The sequence below is a fragment of the Telopea speciosissima genome, chromosome 5 (genome assembly GCF_018873765.1).
Source record: "Telopea speciosissima isolate NSW1024214 ecotype Mountain lineage chromosome 5, Tspe_v1, whole genome shotgun sequence".
Taxonomy (NCBI): Eukaryota; Viridiplantae; Streptophyta; class Magnoliopsida; order Proteales; family Proteaceae; genus Telopea; species Telopea speciosissima.
In genome coordinates this window covers 17,132,331-17,154,192 of record NC_057920.1, presented here as the reverse complement: position 1 = coordinate 17,154,192, position 21,862 = coordinate 17,132,331, and the positions used below count along the sequence as shown (strand labels likewise).

At 41.0% G+C, this 21,862-nt stretch overlaps 2 protein-coding genes across 2 annotated transcripts; both read left to right on the top strand.

The window, feature by feature from the left end:
* The first annotated feature begins 5,041 nt into the window (after positions 1-5,041).
* LOC122662832 lies at positions 5,042-5,677 on the top strand. Its single transcript, XM_043858542.1, has one exon. It carries the CDS (start codon positions 5,042-5,044, stop codon positions 5,675-5,677), a length of 636 nt encoding a protein of 211 aa, XP_043714477.1.
* Positions 5,678-10,372: 4,695 nt separating this feature from the next.
* LOC122662831 lies at positions 10,373-11,649 on the top strand. The gene is made up of 4 exons (XM_043858541.1): positions 10,373-10,509; positions 10,618-11,162; positions 11,229-11,386; positions 11,500-11,649. The coding sequence occupies exons 1-4, from the start codon at positions 10,373-10,375 to the stop codon at positions 11,647-11,649; spliced, it is 990 nt and encodes a 329-aa protein (XP_043714476.1).
* Positions 11,650-21,862: the final 10,213 nt, after the last annotated feature.

The following is a 21,862-nucleotide window of genomic DNA, read 5'->3' as shown; positions in this document are numbered from 1 at the left end:
AAAGCCTTCGGCGAAGGGAGGCTTCGATCTCGTGGCGTATATCGGCGTTCCTCCGATTGGAGATAGTCGCTAATCGCCGCTCCGAGCCGTGGCCGATCTTCCTTGGCCTTCTCCTTCACCTCGGCGAGCCGAGCCTCGCAGAGCCCGGACCCTTTCTCTCCGCCTGCCACCTCGGCCTAGAGCTCTCCACTCGGCCTCGGCGCCGTGAGCTTCTCTTGGGTCTCCCGACGCCTCGAACGGCATCCCGGGCGCTCCTCTCGAACGGCATCCTGGGCGTCCCGATAAGCCTTCTTGCACTGGACGTCCAAGGAATAGTTCTCGTCGGAGCCGCTCAAGCGGAGCATGGTCTCCACCGCTTGGCGAACCCCTACAAAAAGCATGAGAACAAAAAATCGTGATCAACTACACATATCGATCATAGGCAAGAGCCGACAAGGAAACTTACCATGTTGAAGTCTTGAAAAAGGGTGGAGAGGAGCTCGAGGTCGACAACGCCTCCAATTTCTCCTTGTCGTGGGAGCCGATCGGCATCCACCACTCCTTGGCGTGAGCGGTCGATGTCAAGGCCGAGTCCCCGGGAAGAGGCGCCAGTCGGCCTCACAGGGACGTTGTTGGCAAGCCCTCCCCGTGACGTATCGGGAGATGTTGGTGGGGAGGCCACGGCGGAAGGCCGCCACTTGTCGTTAACCAAGAGCTTTTGGCGTTTAATGTCTCTCGGCGGGCTCCTCTCGCCTTTTCGGCCTTTCCTTCCTCGGAGACCCGACCGACCCGTGTTCTTCTCGGCCTCCGCACCGACCACCACGTCCGATGGTCCCGCATCACCCCCTTTCCCTTGAGGCCTTGGAGGACTCTCCCCGGGTCTCTTCTCGGCATTCTTCTTCTTCCTATCTCGCGATAATCTCGGCCCTCACCGAGCCGTGTCCATGGGAGGAATGTGGCCGACCACCGCAAGAGAAACCGAAAACATGGGAAACAAGTCGAAAAAGAAAAGAAAACTAAGTTAAGGGGTCGGCTCGATAATCGAGATAAGCTCGGCAAGGGTTCCTACCAGGGGTCATATGCCAACTCAAGAAACCCCTCGTCTCGGCCGGAGAACATCAAGGGCGGGACGCTGGGGATCAGGTCGAGCGAGGTCATCTCGTTCTCGGCCGTGGGTAGTACCCTATTTACATAGTTCAGGTTCATCTCCTTCCACTCGGTTCGGAGAGGGCTGTTGGGAATGGAAGCTAAGAAAAAGCGGGGCTTCCAAGATTTGTTGAAGGTCGGCGTCGACTTAAACTTGTGACCGCCTAGAGCCGCGCTTCCCCGATCGGCGGCAAATAATACCACCCCTTCTCGAGACTTCTTCAGAAGAAGAGCCGAGAAAAAGGGCCACGCTAGCACCTCGGCCCATCTCGCAACAGGCATAGAAACCATAGACGGCCAGCCAGGAGTTCGGCACCACCGACCAGAGACAGTGGAAGTGGTCCAGATTTGGTCCACCAAAGGTTGAGAACGGGAGTCGAAACGCATACTTGAAGGGCGTCTCGCATGAGCCACCTCGCGCGGGCTCGATGAAGCAGTGCCATCTCCCGGGATTAGGAACTCTGAGCCTGAATGTCCTCGGGATGGCATAGGTTGTCCTCGTATAGTCGAGGTCGGCCTCGTGATTGTGCTCGAACGGCCGACACGCCTTCCTCGGGCTCGGGGCGTCGTCAGACGAGCTTTCGAGCCAACCCCATCTCGACGAATCTCCCTCACTTGATTCCTCATCGGATGAGGACGACCCGGAGTTCTCGGCCCGGCTGCGGCTATGGATTGGGCCGCGTGGTCGAACTCCATAGGTAACGGGCTCGGCCACCTCGGCCGACGAAGCTCCACCACATCGGGCTGCCCGAGGTCGAGCCCAATAGGTCTATGGTGGGGAGCGGACGGGAGTTCTCGGCTCGGACTTGCGCCCTCGCCGCCCTGGCGAGCAGTTCCCCCCATAGGACTACTACCAATCGACATATTGGGCGGAGAAGACTTATGGTTGAAGAAGAGTTGAGCGGGAACGAAGCGACGGCCGAGTCGATCACGAACGAAGCTTCACCGAGTCGGTCACGAGCAGACAAATGACGAGATCTATCGAGTTGACGGTTCCAAATCGGCCGAGAAGTCAATAACTTAGAGTAGTGAAGAATGAATAGTTAGGAGTCGCCTATTTATAATCCTTGGGTTTCACCGATCCAACGGCCGACCGAGCTCGGCATGATCCAACGGCCCGCATCAAAGGACGTTTGAATTCCCGAGCCCGCCATAATGACTCTCGACGGCGGCACGGACACCCAACCGTCGGTCGTGCGTGAAATCGCGGCAATAAATAATCTCGGCCCAACCGCAAGAATCTTCCCGACAAGCGCCAGAAATTTCACTCATCGCGCCGAGCCGACACCGATGAGTGGGGGGCTGTGATGAGGCATAAAACACCCCACCTATCAAAGGCTGCCACGTGGCCGACCCGACCTCAATCCGAGAACCGAGTCGGGCCGAGCAGAAATTGGGCCGACCCCATATCCGATAAGTCACCCGACAAAGCCTGGTTTGAGCGAGCTGGCTGGCTCGGCCGAGATTATACGGGTCAGCCAGGGACTCCTAGCCGACCTCATGGCCGAGACCAACCTCCTCTCGGGCCGACCTCCATGGCCGACCTCACGGGCCGACCTCGTAGGCCGAGCCCTCCTCCATTGAGGCTCCCATAGCACCCCACCGGGGATCTCCGATCCACGTCGGCACATCCCGAGAATCACGGGATAAGGACCGAGCCACGATCCCAACACAACACGAATCACACTCTACATGGACTCTTACCTTAATAAGAGTCCGACCCAAAATAACTCTCCACTCCGCTCTACGCGAGAGAACCTTCCGAAAGAAGGACTCCTACCATACTAGGACTCTCCCAACCGTCTCATCTCCTCCTTACTCTATAAATACCTGGTATGGAGCTCTATTCCACATCTTGCTTTTTAGTACGCAGTTACGCTGTCGCGTTGAAGACCTGACTTGAGCATCGGAGAGTCCTAGGCCGGAGCCACACCGGCCCTCTTGCGCTCATTGCTTGGTTTTTGCAGGTTCATTCACGGGCGAACCAAGTACCGGAAGTTTTCACACGCAACACAGTGTTCGACTGGGCTGGTGAAGTTTCAATCAACGTAACTGAACAGAACTGTACAAAGATCCAATTCAACCATATGGAATTGGAATATAACATAAAATCCAGATCTACAGTTGGTTATCTAGACACTTTTAGAGAAGTTGTTATATTCGAATCTCGATATGTTTTATGATTGATAATTGATAAAATACATCAAACAACTGAAGATATAATCAACGTTCGCTGGTGATTTTGGGGCCATCGGCGGCAATGGCCTAGTCCCTTCCTTATATCACTATAAAAAAATAAGGCAGCAGTCGGTAGGTTGATTTTCAGCCAAATACTTGATCAGGCATAGTCTCTGAGGATTGTCAGAAGCATTCAAGTTGGCGGTATGGCTAACCATGGACTAAACAAATCGATGCATCACGATTTCATGTTTCATAGAACGATCTAAGGTTCTTCAATCGTGGTTTTGAGGTTGGGGATGAGGTCTGGATTATTTGAAAGGAATATTTCAGATCCTTTGTATTAAAATTAAAATAAAATTCGATTCCTTGTAGAAATTGGTTTCCCAAAAAGGAATTGGACACTTATGTGTTTTTTTTTTTTATTGAATTAAGAAAATGAGTTTTATGAAAAAATCTATTATGTGTCAAACAGAATATATTTTTTCTATTTTTGAATGTAATCATGACACTATTGTAACAGTTGTCATGATTTGCTATATTTAAATATAAAAAATTTGAAAAAGTTTGAAAAGTGGTTTCACAGGCTTTAATGACCTAAAGAAGTTAAAATTTAGGACTTTGCTTTTATCCTATTGATGTGACAAAGTGTCGTCGTATAACTTATATATATATATATATATAATAAAGAGGGTTAAATGTTAACTCTATTTAGGCCGAACCAGATCAAACCGAAAGTCAAGCCGACCTCATTAAATTAATCCAAAATTGAATCTAACCAGACTGGCCTGAGTTCTCAGGTTGACCCAATTACCACATGGGGATCCGAATTTTTTACCCATCGGGTTGCCGGTGACCTACCCGAATTCGGTGCTGTTGTCTGGTGGTTAATTGGCATCGACCAAAATAAAATAAAATAAAGGAGGGATTGAAACAGAATTTTGTTCCAGACTAGAAAATGTGTTCCAGAACTATTTTGGTACTATTCTAGAATCATTTCTGTTCTAGTTTTTTTTTTCTCTGAATTGTTCTGAAAAAATTTGTAAATGTTATAATTTTGTTATATGGCTTGTTCATGTGCAATTTTATAGCCTATTTTGTTTATAATGTCTAAGAAACATATTGAAATGTATGTTTCTATACATATATACATATCTCCAATAGGGAAAACATGATAAGATTGAGTGGAATCCACCAAAGTGGTACATTCAGTTCGATTGTGTCTTTCCTTAGCAGTAAAGAGATGACATTTTCTCAAAGGTGATGTCATTAAGTATGATGTATATGCACATCTATAAGAACAGACATTGACTTAAGAGTTCTTTTGCCCAAAGACGATTGAATTTCCAAAAATTGGTGTTTTTTTTACAATAAAAATGATATTTTTCTAAAGGTGATGTTATCAAGTTTGTGGTGTATGCACATGAATAAGAAGGGGCATTGACTTAGGGGTTCTTTTGCCCAAAGGTAAATGAATTTCTAAATGTTGATGTTCTCTTCAGAGTTAATGCAAGGAAATAAGAAAACCAGTAAATTCCTATCCTAAAGGATAGAGATACAGTTGAAATTGTAACTCCTGTTTAAAACACATTGCTACTATTGCTTTCTTTAATATTATGGTTTAAGTTTTTAAATAAAAATGCATTGTGTTGTTATTATTGTCCTTGTAGAGTAGCTATTCCTTCCAATTATTTGTCTTCCATCCTAATTTTTACTAGGGATAACTATAAAAAAATGGATGAAAGATTTGAAACTGCATTTGGGTCTTTTTGACTTAGATTTGGCACTTAGAGAGCCTAAACCTAATGCTCTTATAAACAAAAGCACCACTGAGGAGAAGACCAAGTTTGAAAAATGGGATAATATAAATAAAAAATGCATACTGGTTGTGAAAAAGGCAGTTCCTGAAACCATACGTGGGAATGTGAAAGTCAAAGACACTGCCAATGAATTCCTGAACGCAATTAAGGCAAGGTTTGAACTTAACAAGAAAGTTGAATCAAGTGCATTGATGAGTAAACTAATGAATGCAAAGTATGATGGGAATGACAACGTTAGGGAATACATTTTCGGCTTAGCCATTGATGCTGCTAAGCTGGGGGATCTTGGCATTAAAATTGCTGATGAGTTTGTTGTGCACATTACACTGAATACTCTCCCTAGCCAATACAACATTCTTCAAACCACCTATAATACACTAAGGGAGAAGTGGAGCTTGGATAAGCTTATTTCCATTTGCACCTTGGAGGAGAGCAAACTGAAACAGAACAAAATTGAGAGTGCAAATGCGACTTTCCGTAAGGGATCTGGTGGTGGACCAAACAGAAAGAATAAGAAGTCACATCAGTTTGATCAAATTACTAAAGGTCCTTAGGACCTCAGTAATATAGAATGACATTTGAAAAGGAATTGCAAGGCTAGGAAGGCTCAGTTGAAAAAGGAGAATGACTCTGAGATTCATAAACATGAGAGTACTAATCAAAGATGAAGTAAGCATTTTCGTACAAATTGTGGTTGAAGCCGTATGAGTAGTTAGGATTTATCTTTTAGATATCTATGTTGATTTGGCAAACATCCTTTTGTTCCATCCACAACTCCACGAGAAGAAATTAGATTTCTATTTCTAGAATTTACTAAAGTTAGACATTCTTTTTAATAAAGATGGCTTCACCTTTTCCCATGATTCACATATTTTTGGCAGTGGTTGTTATTGATTCGTTTGATATGCTTGATTAGTGGAAGCTTTGTATCATATTGACTATTTTATTTGTGTTTTGAACCTTAGTACGTATATTTGGACACAATTTGATGGATATTTATTATATTCTTTATTTGATTTATGCATTTATCGTATGCAAAACTCTTCTGTAATTGATTTATTGATTGATCTTTTGTGGTTTCATTTGACCACAATTTAAAAGACGATTTTACCACAGTTTATAGGTAGTATTTGCCACAATTTATAAGCGATAAACCACAGTTAGATACTAACACAATTTAGAAGTGGTAAGCCACAGTTAGATACTAACCCCGGATTAAAGGTGGTTTGCCAAAGTATAGATTAATATCAAAATTAAGAATCTGTATGGAATGACATTCGTTTAATTACAGGATATGGCACTATTTTCATGTTAATATCTCACAAGGTTCATGTTGGTAAATCCATTTATGTTTGTAATGATAGAAAGTTGTATGCCGTATGTTATGATGTATCTTCTGATATCGTTCGATATTAATGGTTTTTTCAATTGAATCAAAGCAATAGTGGTTAATATAATGAGATTATATGGCCACACCAATTTAAAAGACATCTTTATAATTAATGTAGCCCAAGTGGGAGATTGTAAGAATTAAAGGCTCAATTAATTATTTAGGTTGATTAGTTGGTGAGAATCAAATTACACATACCAGTTCGATTCACTCTCTAGTGTAGGGATATGTTGGCCCAACTCATTGGGGTTTAGGGTTTAGGGTCAGAACAATGTTATATATATACGATGTTTTGGGTCCCCACAACCTTCATTCTATTCTTCTCCACTTAACCACAAAAGAGAGGGAGCGAAAGGTGGTCTGAGGTGCAAGGTACGCACAATCTTCTCAGTTAATTGATAGCATCATGTTATAGTTTCACTATATGGATTGAGATCGAGGTTTCATCCTAAAGATTATTTTCTAACAAATTATGATTAAATGTGTGCTTTGTTCTGTTTCAAATTATCTAATGTCTTGTTTCTTAGTTTCAAAAAGCATTTGTTCTACATTAGAGTATATCTTTTTTGGTAAAATTTTAAATTAGAGTATATCAATGCTGAATTCTGAGGTGAATATAATAATAGGAGAAAATTTTCACTCATTTCATGGGTCTAATATTGCAAATCTAAATACAAAAGGGGCTTTGGATTCATGTTGAGCTTCATTCATAATGAAAGTCTCTTAATCAATCTAGGGTGAAGACTTATAAAAAATCCTTAAAGTCAGTGGAATAGAAATTTAAAAGCAAAATACTTTTGCCATAAGAGTCCTCTTGCCTTTGACTTCTCCCATAGGAAATGATCATGGGTTTGGAATGATATTTTTCATATAATCTTTAGATTGAAAAAATATTTTGGTTGGAAGATGGAAAATAGGATGTCTATTAGAAGGACCCTTGGTGGCTATGATGGTCCCATGTGTACCTTGGCATAGACTGAACCAATCTTCCCTCTATATTTAAATTGCTTTATCCATTAGTTGTAAGGACTTGGAATCTTCCTTTGCTAAACTCTTTGTTCCCCAATCATGTTATGTCCCTAATTACTAAGATCCCTTTAGCATTGATTGAGCATCAGAATTTTCTTTTTTGTCATTTATGAGGGAATTAAAGGTTTTTTTACAACCAAAGTAGCAACTCATTATTTGTGTTTTTATTGCTATGTTGTATGGACTATTCAGGCAATTTATAACCCACCTCATTCTTTGAATGTTTGGAATGTTGTACGGAAACCTAAGATACACACTAAATTTTGAATTTTTCTTTGGAAGTTACTGAATGGATGCTTATCTACAAGAGACAAGCTATGCCGATTTCCAGACATTGATGATAGGTGTTTTTCTGTAACTCAGAAAAGGAAATTGCATGACATCTTTTTATCTCTTGCCTATTTTCTAAAAGAACCTGGGTAACATGTTTTTTTTTTTTTATAAATTTTATGAGAAGAGAAAATATATATATTAAAAAGATGATAATTTTTATACTGGTCATAAACATGCGGTAGGTCAGTTAAAGTGGTTTTCTGGGCAACATGTTTGTTGGGTTTAAGAGTTGAATTCATTTATGCCCCATCAAGCCATCCTACTCATGTTTTTTGAAATTTATTTCAAAACTCGTAGTAGGCTAAAAAGGAAATGAGTCCTTTTTTATCTGCTTTTTCTATCACCTGTTATTTCTTATGGGCTGCTACGAACTATTGTCTTGTTTTCAAATCCAATCCTAATACGTTAATGATTAGGAGAAGCATTGATCAGTGGATTTCGTACTCAAATATTTTATAGTCCCGTTGTGATTTTGTGAATCCAAAGGTTCCGATATTATCTATATTTGATTTCAAGGCTTTTTTTTAAGAGCAAATTACTCAGACCTCCCCTGGTTTTACTGACAATTCAGTGAACCACCCCTGCCTTTCTGACAACTACTCAGACCTCCCCTGATTTCCAAAATGGGCTTCACTTAGCCGCAGTCCGTTAGTTTTTTAATGATAGGTAACGGATAATTGCTCAAAAACTAAAAAAATAGGTTTTAACCTAATATGAATTTACCCTATTACCCTTAATGAATAGATAACCTAAAGAGCAAACCCATCGTCATCTCTAACTTTCACAAGCTCTCAACGAAACCGAAACCCTAACCTGCAATGGATCAATTCACTCACCTCCCATCGTGCGTTGAGGTTTAGGGGTGGATCATCTTCTGGGACTGAAGCATCATCATCTTCTGGGACTGAAACATTGTCATCTTCTCTGGCCAAAAACCCCATCGATTTCAGTGATTTACGGTGGCATGAAATGACAATCATCTTCTCGGACTGAACCATTCTCATCTTCTCTGGCCAAAAACTCCAAGGTATTTTGTTCTCCTTATGAATCTATCTTATTCATTCATTTATGCTACTATGAACTGATACTCATCCCTCTCTTGTCAGACTGAAAACCCCAATTAAAGCACTCATCGGTTTTGAGTTGATACTCATCCATGAACCAAGAACCCAAGCTTAGCCCCTTACTGTAAGGTAAAAACCCCCCATTTTTATACTCTGTTATGATTTATCGAATCAATTTCTCTTCCCTTCTACCAAAAAAAAAAATAAATCAATTTTTCTTTCCCGTATCATTTCTTAGCTCATCCATAATAGCTCAGCCCTTTATTGTAAATTAAATCCCCCACACCATTGGTATGCTATGCCATACTCTGTTATGGAATAAAAAATTAACCGTAGAAGTCCCCCTTCCCACCCCAATTTTATGCTCTGTCATACTCTGTTATGATATTGAATGTAATGTCATTAATCCAATAGCTCAACCGTAAGTTAAATCCCCCCACCCCCTATTTTTATGCTATGTGATGCTATTAATCCATGTGTATTTTTAGTGCAAGTAAAACATTGTGAATTAACTGTGCATTCTCAAAAAACTATCATGTCTATAATTTATGATGAGTTATATGTATATCTTAACCATTGCAGGCCACTATTTGAGTACTAGTTTGAAACAATATGGGTACTGTATGCAAAATAGTTTATCATTACTATGGGAGGACTACAGAGAGATATGTAGACCTAGATAAATATGGATACCTTGATATGGTATATGATGTCTACATTCAGTCTTGAGACATATCCCTAAGGGAAAAATAGTGACTTTCCAGATGAAATTCATGTTACCTGATATGATTCAAGAGATGGAAGTGATGTGTGATATGGATGTGTTAAAAATGTTTTGTGTGGCTGAACAATTGGATGCAGTTGAAGTAATTGTATACAATGTGCAAGCTAGTGAGGAAATAACAAATACTTGGACCATTAATGGATATCCTGATGATGTGGTAGGTAGGGATGCGGTAAGCAGTTTGGCAGTTAGAGAGGATGAGTTTCTATCAACTATGGAGACAACCAGAACTGATATTCAAAAGCGAGGTGGTCCTAGCACCATAAGACCTAAAAAATATACTGTTAGGAGAGGTGGTGCCACTACCATGGGTAATAATATTGTGAGGTTTAATAGTAAGAGTATTGGCACAGTTGGTGCAAATACTGAGACTCCTTCTACTATCAAATCATCAAGTAGAAGATGTGCTAAACTTAGTGATACTGCTGCGGGTTTTGAGCATGTTCCGACTGCTAGCAAGTGTGCTGGAGGTGTTGGTGTGGTAAAGGTGTCAAGTCAGAGTACAACCACTATAGGGGATACTAATGCTAAAGGGGGTGGACATGTTGATTCAAGTAGCCAAACTGCTGCTATACAGGAAAGTAGTGCTCAAGGGGGTGGAGAAGATGATTCAGGTACCAAGGATGCTATTGATGATTAGGGCTTTGAAATGTCTGATCCAGATGATGAAGAATGGAAAGAGGGTTTTGAGGATGAAATTGAAACATCTACAGATAGTAGTGATGGTGAGAGTGATGGAGATTCTGAGCATAGTAAATCAGAAGAGGTAGAGAGTAAGGATGAGTTGTCTGATTACCAGTCAAATGAAGAGGAGGGATTAAAGGGGGTAAATCAGGAGGGTGAAAGAATTAGCTTGCAAGTTGGATAAATTTTTACTGATGTTTATGCATTCAGGGCTGCTCTTGCTGATTATTCTATTCAAGAGGGATTTGAATTTCTGAGACAAAAAAATGAAAAGTCAAGGGTTACTCTAATTTGTAAAGGTGATGGGTGTATGTGGAGGTGCCATGCTTTACCTATTGATGAGGTGGGCACTTATATGATTAAAACATATATCTCAAAGCACACTTGTGTCAGAGTTAGCACAAATAATAATGCAACATCAACATGGATGGCCAAAAAACTTGAGGACAAGTTGAGGAGTGACCCAGATTTGAAAAAAGAGACAATGAAGCAGTTGTTGAAAGACAAATGGCAACTTGAGCCTCACAAAATGCAATATTATAGGGCTCGGGTTCGTGCAAAGGAGTGGATTGAAGGATCACATGCTGAGTCATATGCACTTTTGCCAAAGTATGGAAATAAGTTATTAGAAAAAAATGCAGGGAGCAATTATGTGATAGAATCTGAATTGAGAACAGTGCTATTGAAAGAAGTAAGACTATTCAAGCGCCTGTTTATCTGCTTTGAAGCATGCAAGAATGGATTCTTGAATGGGTGTAGGCCATTTATAGGCCTAGATGGCTGCCACCTTAAATGACCATATGGTGGTGTGTTATTGGTAGCAATTTCAGTTGATGGGAACAATGGATTCTTCCCTGTTGCTTTTAGTGTTGTTGAATCTGAATGCAAGGATAGCTGGATCTTCTTCTTAAAACACTTGCATGATTCAATTTATACAGAAATGGAGTTGCCTATCACATTCATGACTGATAAACAAAAGGTATGATGAGTAAGGTTTGCTCTTGTTTTAGATCAATTTTGGAAACTAATTTGTTTATGACTTGTACTATACATCACATAAATTTTGATCAATTTCATTTTGTTGTTTTATAGGGACTCTCCCAAGCAATAGCACAGATATTTCCATATGCCAGCCACAGGCATTGTGCCAGACATCTGTACAACAACTTTAAAGTGAATTATTCTGGTGCACTATTAAGGAGCCATTTCTGGGCTGCTGTCAAAGCCTACAATCCCATTTAGTTCCAGAGGTCAATGAATGCCATGAAGTCTCTCAATAAGGAAGCCCATGACTGGTTGATGAAAAATCCAGTATCAGCATGGGCTAGACATGCATTTGACCATAGGATCAAGAGTGACCATGTCACTAACAATATGACAGAGTCTTTCAACCAGTGGATAGGACAGTCAAGAAGCAAACCAATCCTTACCTTGATTGATGAGATAAGGTTGAGATTGATGGGTAGGTTACATAAGAGATATGAAATGGGTGTCTCATTTGTGGGTAGGGTGACACCACAAATGAAGAAGAGATTGGACATAGTACAAAGTGAGTCCAGATTTTGTACAGTTTATCCTGCATCCACAAATCAGTTTGAGGTACAAGTTTGTAGTCAATTTGGAGAATAGTTATTGTGATTGTGGAGTGTGGGGTGCTACAGGACTACCTTGCAAACATGGTGCAGCATCAATTAATTTTAAGAGAAAAAAGATAGAAGATTACTGTGATGAATATTTTACAATAGAAACATATCTAGAAGCACATCAGACCATGATACACCCATTACCAGATGTAAGCCTCCTATTGGATGATGATAATGATGGCAATCTTGTCTTGCAGCCTCCACCATTGAGGAGGTTACCTGGTAGACCACACAAGAGTAGAAGAAAGGAGCCTGGTGAACAATCTTCTCAAGATATTAGGAAGTCCAAAAAAAGTATCAGATGTGATTTCTGTAAGGAAATAGGGCACAATAGGAGGGGTTGTCAAAGAGCTCCAGTAGTTGAGAAGGGTTCTTCTTCTAGGAAGAGGTCAAGGTCCAATGTATTATTCCTAAAACTTTTTAAACATATTCTAACATGTTATGTTTTTATGTATGTAATATAACAGGGGCTGCCAAAGAGCTCCAGTAGATTAGAATTTGAGCTCTTAGAATTTTGTTGTTGAAACTGATTGAGAATGGACTTTTACAGGGAAAGCAGAAGAGTAATAAACATTATGAAACCAGCTCATCTCAAAGGGTGACAAGGTCAATGGCAACTTCTACAACCTCAGTTGTCACTGTGCAAGAGCATAGATTAGCAAAAATGGCTACCAAGTTAGCCAAGAAGAAGGCAAGGAGGGCTGAGAAAGCTGCCCATGGTCCTCATGAACCTGGACCATTCTGACTTCCTGATGTTGATGTGCTGCTGTTAGGATGATGGTGCTGCTGCTGGCTGCTGCTGCCATCAGGTATGATGGTGATAGTGCTATTGCGTTATGATGGTGGTGGTCTTTGTTCTTGTTGTGGTGGTGATGGTCCTGCTGCTGCTGCCATACCTTGTTGCGTTGTGTTTTTTTGTTATTTTGTTATTGAGTTAATTTGGTGAAACTATTGGGCTTCTATGATTGTTTATGGAACAATATAGATGATGTGTGCAAAACAATTTAATGTTTTCTTTGTGTTTGAGAAGTAATGGAACAATATGGAGTTTATGCGTATTTCACAGGTCTTCATTGTCCAATACCATTGTTACTGTCACTGCTTGGATGTATTTGAGTTGGAGTAGGTGATAAGCATATTTATGTGTGAAATCTTAGGGCATAAATCATATATTTTACCACATTGGACAGAGTTACTCGGTGCTTTCTTGTGCTTTTCAGGTTTTAGGTGAATTCTTGAGAAAATGGAAGAGATGATGCTAAAGAAATGTTTTTAAGCTGTTTAAAGGTGTTAATGGCTTGGATGTGTAGCCCATCGAGTCAGCTTCGCAACGGTTCAAACGGCACTTGATTCCGAGTTGAAACGAAGAAGTTACGGCCGTTTCCGTAACGGCGCGAAAATGGTCTCAGGGGGTTTATTTATAATTATTGACAGTCGGCCGGAGACAAAGTGAAGCGAAAGTTCATATTCTAGGGGCCTTAACGCAATAACCAGAAGTTATATTTCCTGTACCCGAAAGATTCCATTTGGAGGGCTCTGGACAGTCCAACTTCAACTTGAGATATCTTGGGCTCCCGAACTCCAAATTGGACGAAATTTGGGTCTATTTTGGGTGATTTTCGTAAGGAACACAATGGTGAGGCCTATATAAGCACCCCATGCTCCACGTTTTCTGAAGGACAGAATGTGTATTTTATTTATTCTTGAAGGAATCCTAGTCATCACCCTTACTCTCTCTCTCCTCCAACTTCTCAAGGGCACTTCAAATTCTATTTGGGATAGATTTATATTTTCTCATCTATGGAAGGTTGAAAAATCAAAGATGCTTTGATTTTATTGCTTGGAGAAGATATCTACAAAGAAAAGGAAGCACTTGTTAGAATTGGAAGTTTATTTTTCTAGAAATGGAAGGTCTATGTAAACAATCTTCTCTTCTTCTTCTTTCTATTTTTTTTTTTTTCTTAGGATTCAAGGCATTGTAAAAGAGGAAAGAGAAGAGAATATTCTCTTTCTTAGGGAATATTTCTCCTACACTTCCATCTTCTCTCTTCTCCTCTCTTCCACCTATAAATACCCCCTACCTCTCTTGTAAAAATTTGCTCATTCACTTAGTGAAATTTCTTCTCTTCTTCTCCTTCTAATTTATGATTTTTGGGTTTTCTAAGTTCTAGTTTGCTTTTATAATTTTTAGTTAATGCTTATAATAGGTTTAGTTTATGCTTTAATTTCAATTTAAGTCTTCAATTGGGTTGTAATTTCTTAATTCTAGTTTAGGTTTTAAGCCTTCTAGTCTAAGTTCTTAAGTTGATGACAAGACTTGAAGATTTAGAAGAGGAGGCTATGGTAAGTTTATGCAAGTATTCAAGCTTTTCATTTACATTCATGCAAGCACATCCAGGTTTTACTATCTAAACTCTCAATCTCATTCTCCATCTCCTCTATCTCTCTCTATCTTCTTCTTCTTCCCCCTCTATTTCTTTTATTTTAATTTTATATGGTTGTGGTTTATGGATGCATTTTTATTCCCTTATTTCTTTTTATGTGGTTAGTATGTGTGGCTGTATTTTTATTCCTTTCAATTCGCTTTAGTTTGATAGGTTAGATGCTCATGTGTTAGGACGCCGATTTAATCCCTTAATTTTGTTAGATGCTTATGAGTTAGGATGCATTGATTTTCGTTAGTTTAATTAGTTTAATTTAACACTTTAATTTGGTTCATTTTGCATTACTTTTAAGTTAGTTAAATAGAGTGGCGTATATCTCCTCGCGTTCGACCCGTAGCTACAATTGACCCGTACGCTTGCGATTTTATTTTAACTCAAACAAGTTTTGGCGCCGTTGTCGGGAGATTATTGCCCATTTTATTTATCTGATTTTTAAGTAGTTCAAGTGTTTTAGTTTATTATTTTCTCTTCTTTTTTTTTTGAAAAAAAAAAAAAATCGTTTTGAAAACCTCTTCTTGTTTCTCTTCGTTTCAAATAGTGTGTGCCCAATCTAAAGTCCTTCATATGCTCCAACCCTCCATTTTTTGGTGTCCCTCATAGGATTAAGTTACCTATGGCGCTACATCTTGACTTGGTTGGATGGATTGGCATGTGACTTATCTTTGGAGGTGACCACTCTTGATAACAGAAAGCGACATAGTGAGAGTGTTGGAAACATAAACGTATAGTAGACCTCCATTCTACATCGAGAATCCATATTGGAGTCGCACGTAGGTGGCTATAGAAGACTATACGGGTTCCCTTGTTGTCAAACTATATGGCATCCTTACACTTTTGAACCATTGTTTCGATTTTTGAGGGATAGAGATGCACTATCTACCTTGGGGTCCCTCTTGTTTCTAGTTTTTTTTTTAAGTGTTTTATTTTTCTTTAATTTTTCTAAAGGAGACCTCATATCTATTTAGGTGGCTAAGGTGTGGACTCGTGATTCAAGTAATCGTCTTATTAGAAGACCACCTCCTCTACCACCTTTGACCATGGGTGACCAACAACCCAAGACTCTTAAGGATAGGTTTTACCCCACCAGGGCTGCACAACCTTCATGCATTAGTCCGCCTTTGTTGTTACAGGGAATAACTATGAACTCAAGACCAACTTCATCAAGATGCTACCCCATTTCCATGGGATGGCTAATGAGGATGCATATCTCTTCCTTAGGGAATTTGAGGAGGTCTCGTGTTCTAATTAAGGTTCGAATTTGACGATGATGCGATTAGGCTTAGGTTTATACCCTTTGCCCTGAAAGACCAGGCCAAGAAGTGGCTCTATGGACGCCAACAAACTCCATTAATACATGGGATGAGTTCACCATTGTCTTTTGAGAAAATTCTTCCCTCTTCACAAGACCAATAAGCTTAAAAGTGACATCCTCCAGTTCGAGCGAAACCACATGAGTCCTTTTCTAAATTCATGGAAAGATTCAAGGACCTCCTCTTAGAATGCCCTCACCATGGTTTTGACTTGTGGCACTATGCCAAATTATTTATGAGGGTATTGATTATCGGACCAAGCAACTTGTAGAGTCTATGTGTCCAAGCAGGCTTTACTTCTTTTTCGAGGAGAATGATGCATGGACATTCTTAACCAACTTGGCGATAAGACTAGGGAATGGGAATCTTCCCAAGAGGTGAAAGGACCACTAAGGGGTATCTCATTGAGGGTATGCCAACCAAGGAGGCCAAACTTGATAGCCTCATAAAACGGTTGGAGTCGATAGTTCTTAAAGAGTCTATACCAGTTAATCCGGTCAACCAGGTCAACCATGCGTCGATATGCGTTGGTGTCAAACCCCTGGACACCTTTCGAGGAATGCCCCAACACCTTGGTGGGCAATTCCAGACACGAGAATGTAAGTGCTCTCTACCAAAATAACCCATATAGCAATACTTACAATCCGGGATGGAGAAATCACCCCAATTTCTCATGGAATCAAGGGAACCAAGCAGGCCCATCCAACTTTAACCATCAAGGCCAGGTTGGTGCCCAAAGGACCAACTATGCACCACAAAGCCAAGGAATGTCTCCTAACCCCTTTCCCCTCGTCCTCATCCAGGACCTTCTATTAATTCTCGCTAGGCCTCCTCTCCTTGCACCTTATCGCAACCCCGGGGTTTACCAATATAGGAGAGGCAACAAGACTTAATGAGATGGACAACAAGATAGCTCTTCTCATGACAAGCCACAATAACATGGAAAAACAACTCACCCACGACTTGTCACAATCCTACATGAGAGGGAAACGGGAAGTTACCTAGCCAACCGAGCCAAATCCTAGGCATCGGGTTCATATTCAAAAGGTACCCAAGCTCCTCCAACCAATGTTGCACAAGGCCAACAGCACCAAGGGCCCTCTAGACGAGGTAAATGTTGTTTATGCTTTAAGGAGTAGCCGTGAGTATCAACAGGCTAGTGCACCTCGGTCTTTATCATCTCATACTCCGTTGACTCTCCCCCTTACGAAGAGGCCATTGAAGTGCCTACAGGTTTCAAGTTCGTCGATGAACCTAAAGATATACCGGATGATTTGGTTGAGGAAACCAAAGAGGATTCTGTTGAGGAAGTTAAAAAGACCAACCCTGAAAGAATTTATACCCCACTTGCCCCTTTCCCAAATAGGTTGGTTAGCAAGAAGTCTCCTTCTATGGAGAAGATATTGGATGTGTTCAAACAGGTTCGTGAATATCCCCTTGTTGGATGCTATTGCCCGGATCCCGCTTATGCTAAAGTCCTCAAAGACTTATGCACCCAAAAGCGAACCACCAATGTGCCCAAAAAGGCATTCTTGGCTGCTAACATTAGTTCTCTAATCTCACACCCGATGCGACCAAGCATAAGGATCCGGAAGCCCCACCATCTCTTGCACTATAGACCATACTACTATTGATCATGCCTTATTGGACCTTGGTGCAAGTGTGAACCTCTTACCCTTTCATGTCTACCAACAATCGGGATTGGGAGAACTGAAACCGACCAAAATTACTCTTCAACTTGCGGATCGGTCGGTTAAAGTTCCTAAGGGAATGATTGAGGATGTCTGTTGAAGGTTGGGGAATTTATTTTTCCTGTAGATTTTATTGTTTTAGATACCCAACCCCGCCAACTTCAAGGACCAAATCCCAATCATATTGGGTAGACCATTCCTAGCTACCGATAATGCTTTAATCAATTGCGGGAATGGTCTCATGAAATTATCTTTTGGCAATACTGTTGACTTCAATGTGTTTAGGTTGGGCAAGCGACTGACATGGATGAAGAGGTGCATATGCTTCAAGGATTTCTCGATGATATTGATACGTTCTTTGAGATTGATTTTGATTCGGGATTTCAAGAATGTATGCAAGAATTAGAGGGTGTTGATGATACTCCCTTATCCGAGGTCCTGGAGCATCCAACCACCTTTGGAGCCCCTTGGACCCCTATCCACTTTCATTCCCAAATCCTCTATTATTGAGCCCCCACATTAGAGTTGAAGGCATTGCCCTCCAACCTCAAGTATGTCTTCTTAGGACATGATCATACTCTTCCGTTATTATTGCTTCGATTTGACTTCTATTCAGGAAGAAGAGTTGATTAAGCTTCTAAAGGACAATAAGGAAGCCATAGGTTGGACCATGTCGACATCAAAGGTATTAGCCCCTCCATTGTTCAACATCATATACATCGATGGAGAGTTCCATACCTTCTAGGGAACCCCAAAGGAGGGCTAATCTGTGATGAAAGAGGCAATCAAGAAAGAGATCCTAAAATGCTTGGATCATGGCATCATTTATCCTATTTCTCGATAGCCAATGGGTGAGTCTGTGCGGGTTGTGCCTAAGAAAGGAGGACTCACTGTAGTTGAGAATGCTAATAATGAGTTGATTCCAACCCGTATCCAAACAGGGATGGAGAGTGTGCATTGACTATAGGAAATTGAATGCGGCAACTTGGAAGGACCACTTCCCCTTACCTTTTATTGATCGAGATGTTAGAGAGACTAGCTGGCCATGAATATTATTGTTTTCTTGATGGTTATGCAGGCTATAACCAAATTCCTATTGCTCTAGAGGACCAACACAAGACCACTTTCACATGCCCTTATGGAACCTTTACTTACCGGCGTATGCCTTTTGGGCTTTGCAATGCCCCCGCTACATTCCAAAGGTGCATGATGAGTATCTTTCTCGATATGGTAGAACACTTCCTAGAGGTGTTTATGGATGATTTTTCTATTCACGGCTCTACTTTTTCTAATTGCTTGCATCATCTCTCTTTGGTTCTTAAAAGATGCATAGAAAAGAACTTGGTCCTGAATTGGGAGAAGTGCCACTTCATGGTAAAGCAAGGTATAGTTCTTGGTCACATTGTGTCCAAAGAAGGGATTAAGGTTGATAGATCTAAGGTGGACCTTATAGCCAATTTACCACCACCCAAGAGTGTGAAGGACATTCGATCTTTTCTTGGCCATGCAGGTTTTTATAGAAGATTCATCAAGGACTTTAGCTTGAGATAGCTAGACCTCTCACCTCTCTTTTGGCAAAGGACTGCCCATTTGATTTCTCTTAAAGTGTCATGATAGTTTTGAGCAATTGAAAAGAGCGTTGACTTCAGCCCCCATTATTCAAGCTCCAATTTGGACAGTTTCATTTGAACTTATGTGTGATGCCTCTGATTTTGCTATAGGGGTTGTTCTTGGGCAAAGAATCAATAAATTGCCCCATGTGATTTATTATGCAAGTAGGACTCTTAATGATGCACAACTTAATTATACCACCACCGAGAAAGAATTTTTAGTCGTTGTGTTTGCTTTAGAGAAGTTTAGGCCCTACTTGGTTGGATCACATATGATTGTTTATCCGACCATGCGGCTATCAAATATCTTGTGCGAAGAAAGATGCCAAGGCTCGCCTCATTAGGTGGGTCCTTTTGTTACAAGAATTTGATCTTGAAATTAGGGATAAGAAAGGGTGTGAAAATTTGGTTGCGACCATCTATCCGGCTGCCTAATTCCTATTGTTGATTCTCCGGTCAACGAGAATTTTTGATGAGTATCGATGGCGTGTCTAGTGAACCTTGGTTTCTTGACATTGTTAATTATCCGGTTACGGTGTGACACCGCACATTGGTCCACCCAAGATAAGAATCGTTTCTTTTCACAAGTTAAGTATTTCTTTTGGGATGATCCTTATCTTTTTAAGACCGCCGGATCAAGTAATCCGGAGATGTGTCCCCGATCATGAGCAACAATCATCTTATCTTTTTGCCATGATCGAGGCTTGTGAAGGCCATTTTGGGCCTAATAAGACTAGACCAAAGTTTTACGGTGTGGATTTTATTGGCCTAGTCTATTTAAAGACGCTTTTACTTATTGCAGGGCATGTTCTTCATGCCAATCCTTAGGGCGTCTTACTAAGAGAAATATGATGCCCCTCAACCCAATTCCGGTGGTTGAGGTGTTTGATGTATGGGGTATTGATTTCATGGGGCCTTTCCTAACTCTTTTGGTAACGTACATATTACTTCTTGTGGACTATGTGTCCAAATGGATTGAGGCGATTGCTTGTAAGACCAATGACCACAAGGTGGTTGTGAAATTTCGAAAGAGAACATCTTCTCCCGTTTTGGTACTCCCCGGGCTCTCATTAGTGATCGGGGCAAGCATTTTTGTAATCGGCCTTTTGAGGCCCTCATGAAAAAGTATGGTGTCGTCCATAAGTTGGCCACACCCTACCATCCTCGGACCGTGGCCAGGTTGAGGTTTCAAATAGGCGAGATCAAGCAAATTCTTGAGAAAACCATCAACCCGAACCGCAAGGATTGGTCTAACCGATTGGTAGATGCGTTGTGGGCCCATAGGACAGCCTTCAAGACCGATCTTGGTCAATCTCCGTGCCGTCGGTGTATGGAAAGGCATGTCACTTACCTGTAGAGATTGAGCACAAGGCCTTTTGGGCTATCAAGAAGCTTAACTTTGACCTACGCACCGCAGTGCCCATAGGAAACTCCAACTATCCGAGTTGGAAGAGCTTAGGAATGAGGCATATGAGAATGCCCGAATTTACAAGGAAAAAACCAAGGCTTTCCATGATAGGCACATTTTGAGAAAATCTTTTGAGGTAGGCGAGAATGTTTTGTTGTACAATTCTCGTTTGCATATCTTTCCGGGTAAGCTACGTTCTAGATGGGATGGGCCCTATATTGTTCAAAAGTTTATCCTCATGGGGCTGTTGAAGTCCTCAATCCAAGTACAGGAGCTACTTTCAAGGTCAATGGCCAAAGATTGAAGCCGTACATAGAGATGCCTACTCCGAGTTGGCGAAGAGGTCATGCATCTCCATGAGCCTCTTTACCTTGACCCCGATATCCTGGTATGTATCCCCTCCCTTGTCCTTATTCTTTCTTTTACTCGCATGCATTGAGGACACCGCATGAATTAAGTGTGGGGGTGTGTTGGACTTTAATTGTGAATTTTGTGAATTTTGATTGTGGCGATAGTTTTTGGGTATGTGCATAAGTCTCTTCAAATTGCAAAGCAAGAGTGAGAGGGAATTAGGTGCCCTCCTAGCATGCGAAATAATAAAAAAATCCTTTTTCAAGGATGGTAGTTGGTTTGTATCCGGTGATGGGGATTGAGTTTGAAAATATGAGTGCTACTTCATGTGATGGTTAAATTCCTCTATGTGTTTTATGGACCCTTTGATCTTTTGGCTAGTAGTTGAGACCAATTTGTTTGTGGCAAGGCAAGGCATGAAAGTGGAAGTGAATGAAAAAAAGAAAAAGAACAAAAACAAGGAACAGAAAAGAAAGTGGAATTCCTTAGGACTAGACAGGCACTATGCCTCATGAAGCGGGTGACTTGATCGAAACTCCTTGGAAGGAAACTCAAAAAAAAAAAAAAAAAACTCTTGCATCAATGTCTCAATGTCTTATGGATATATGCAAAAGCGAAGCTACCAAGTATTTGGGTGACGGTGTATGCTCCACCATGTCATTCGAGAAGAGCGATAGTGGAGTAGAAATCGAGTTTGTGGTTGAGAAAAAAAAACTTTTGCCTTAATGCCCGAAAAAAAAAAAGTATGGTCAACATTACTCAATGCCTAAGTCTTTGGTTCCATCGATGCTATGGGGGGTTTACTTGAAGGTGAGTAGTGTTCAGAAAATATGAGGAGATCCCTTGAACTTGATGCATGCTTGTTACTTGAATTGATGTGGGGTAATAAAATTCAAGTGTGGGGGAATCTTGGGCTCCTTGATCTTTAGTTGAGCACTTTTTGGGATTATGTGCACTGTCCTACTTATGCCATGATTTCACACGTTTTTTGGATCATG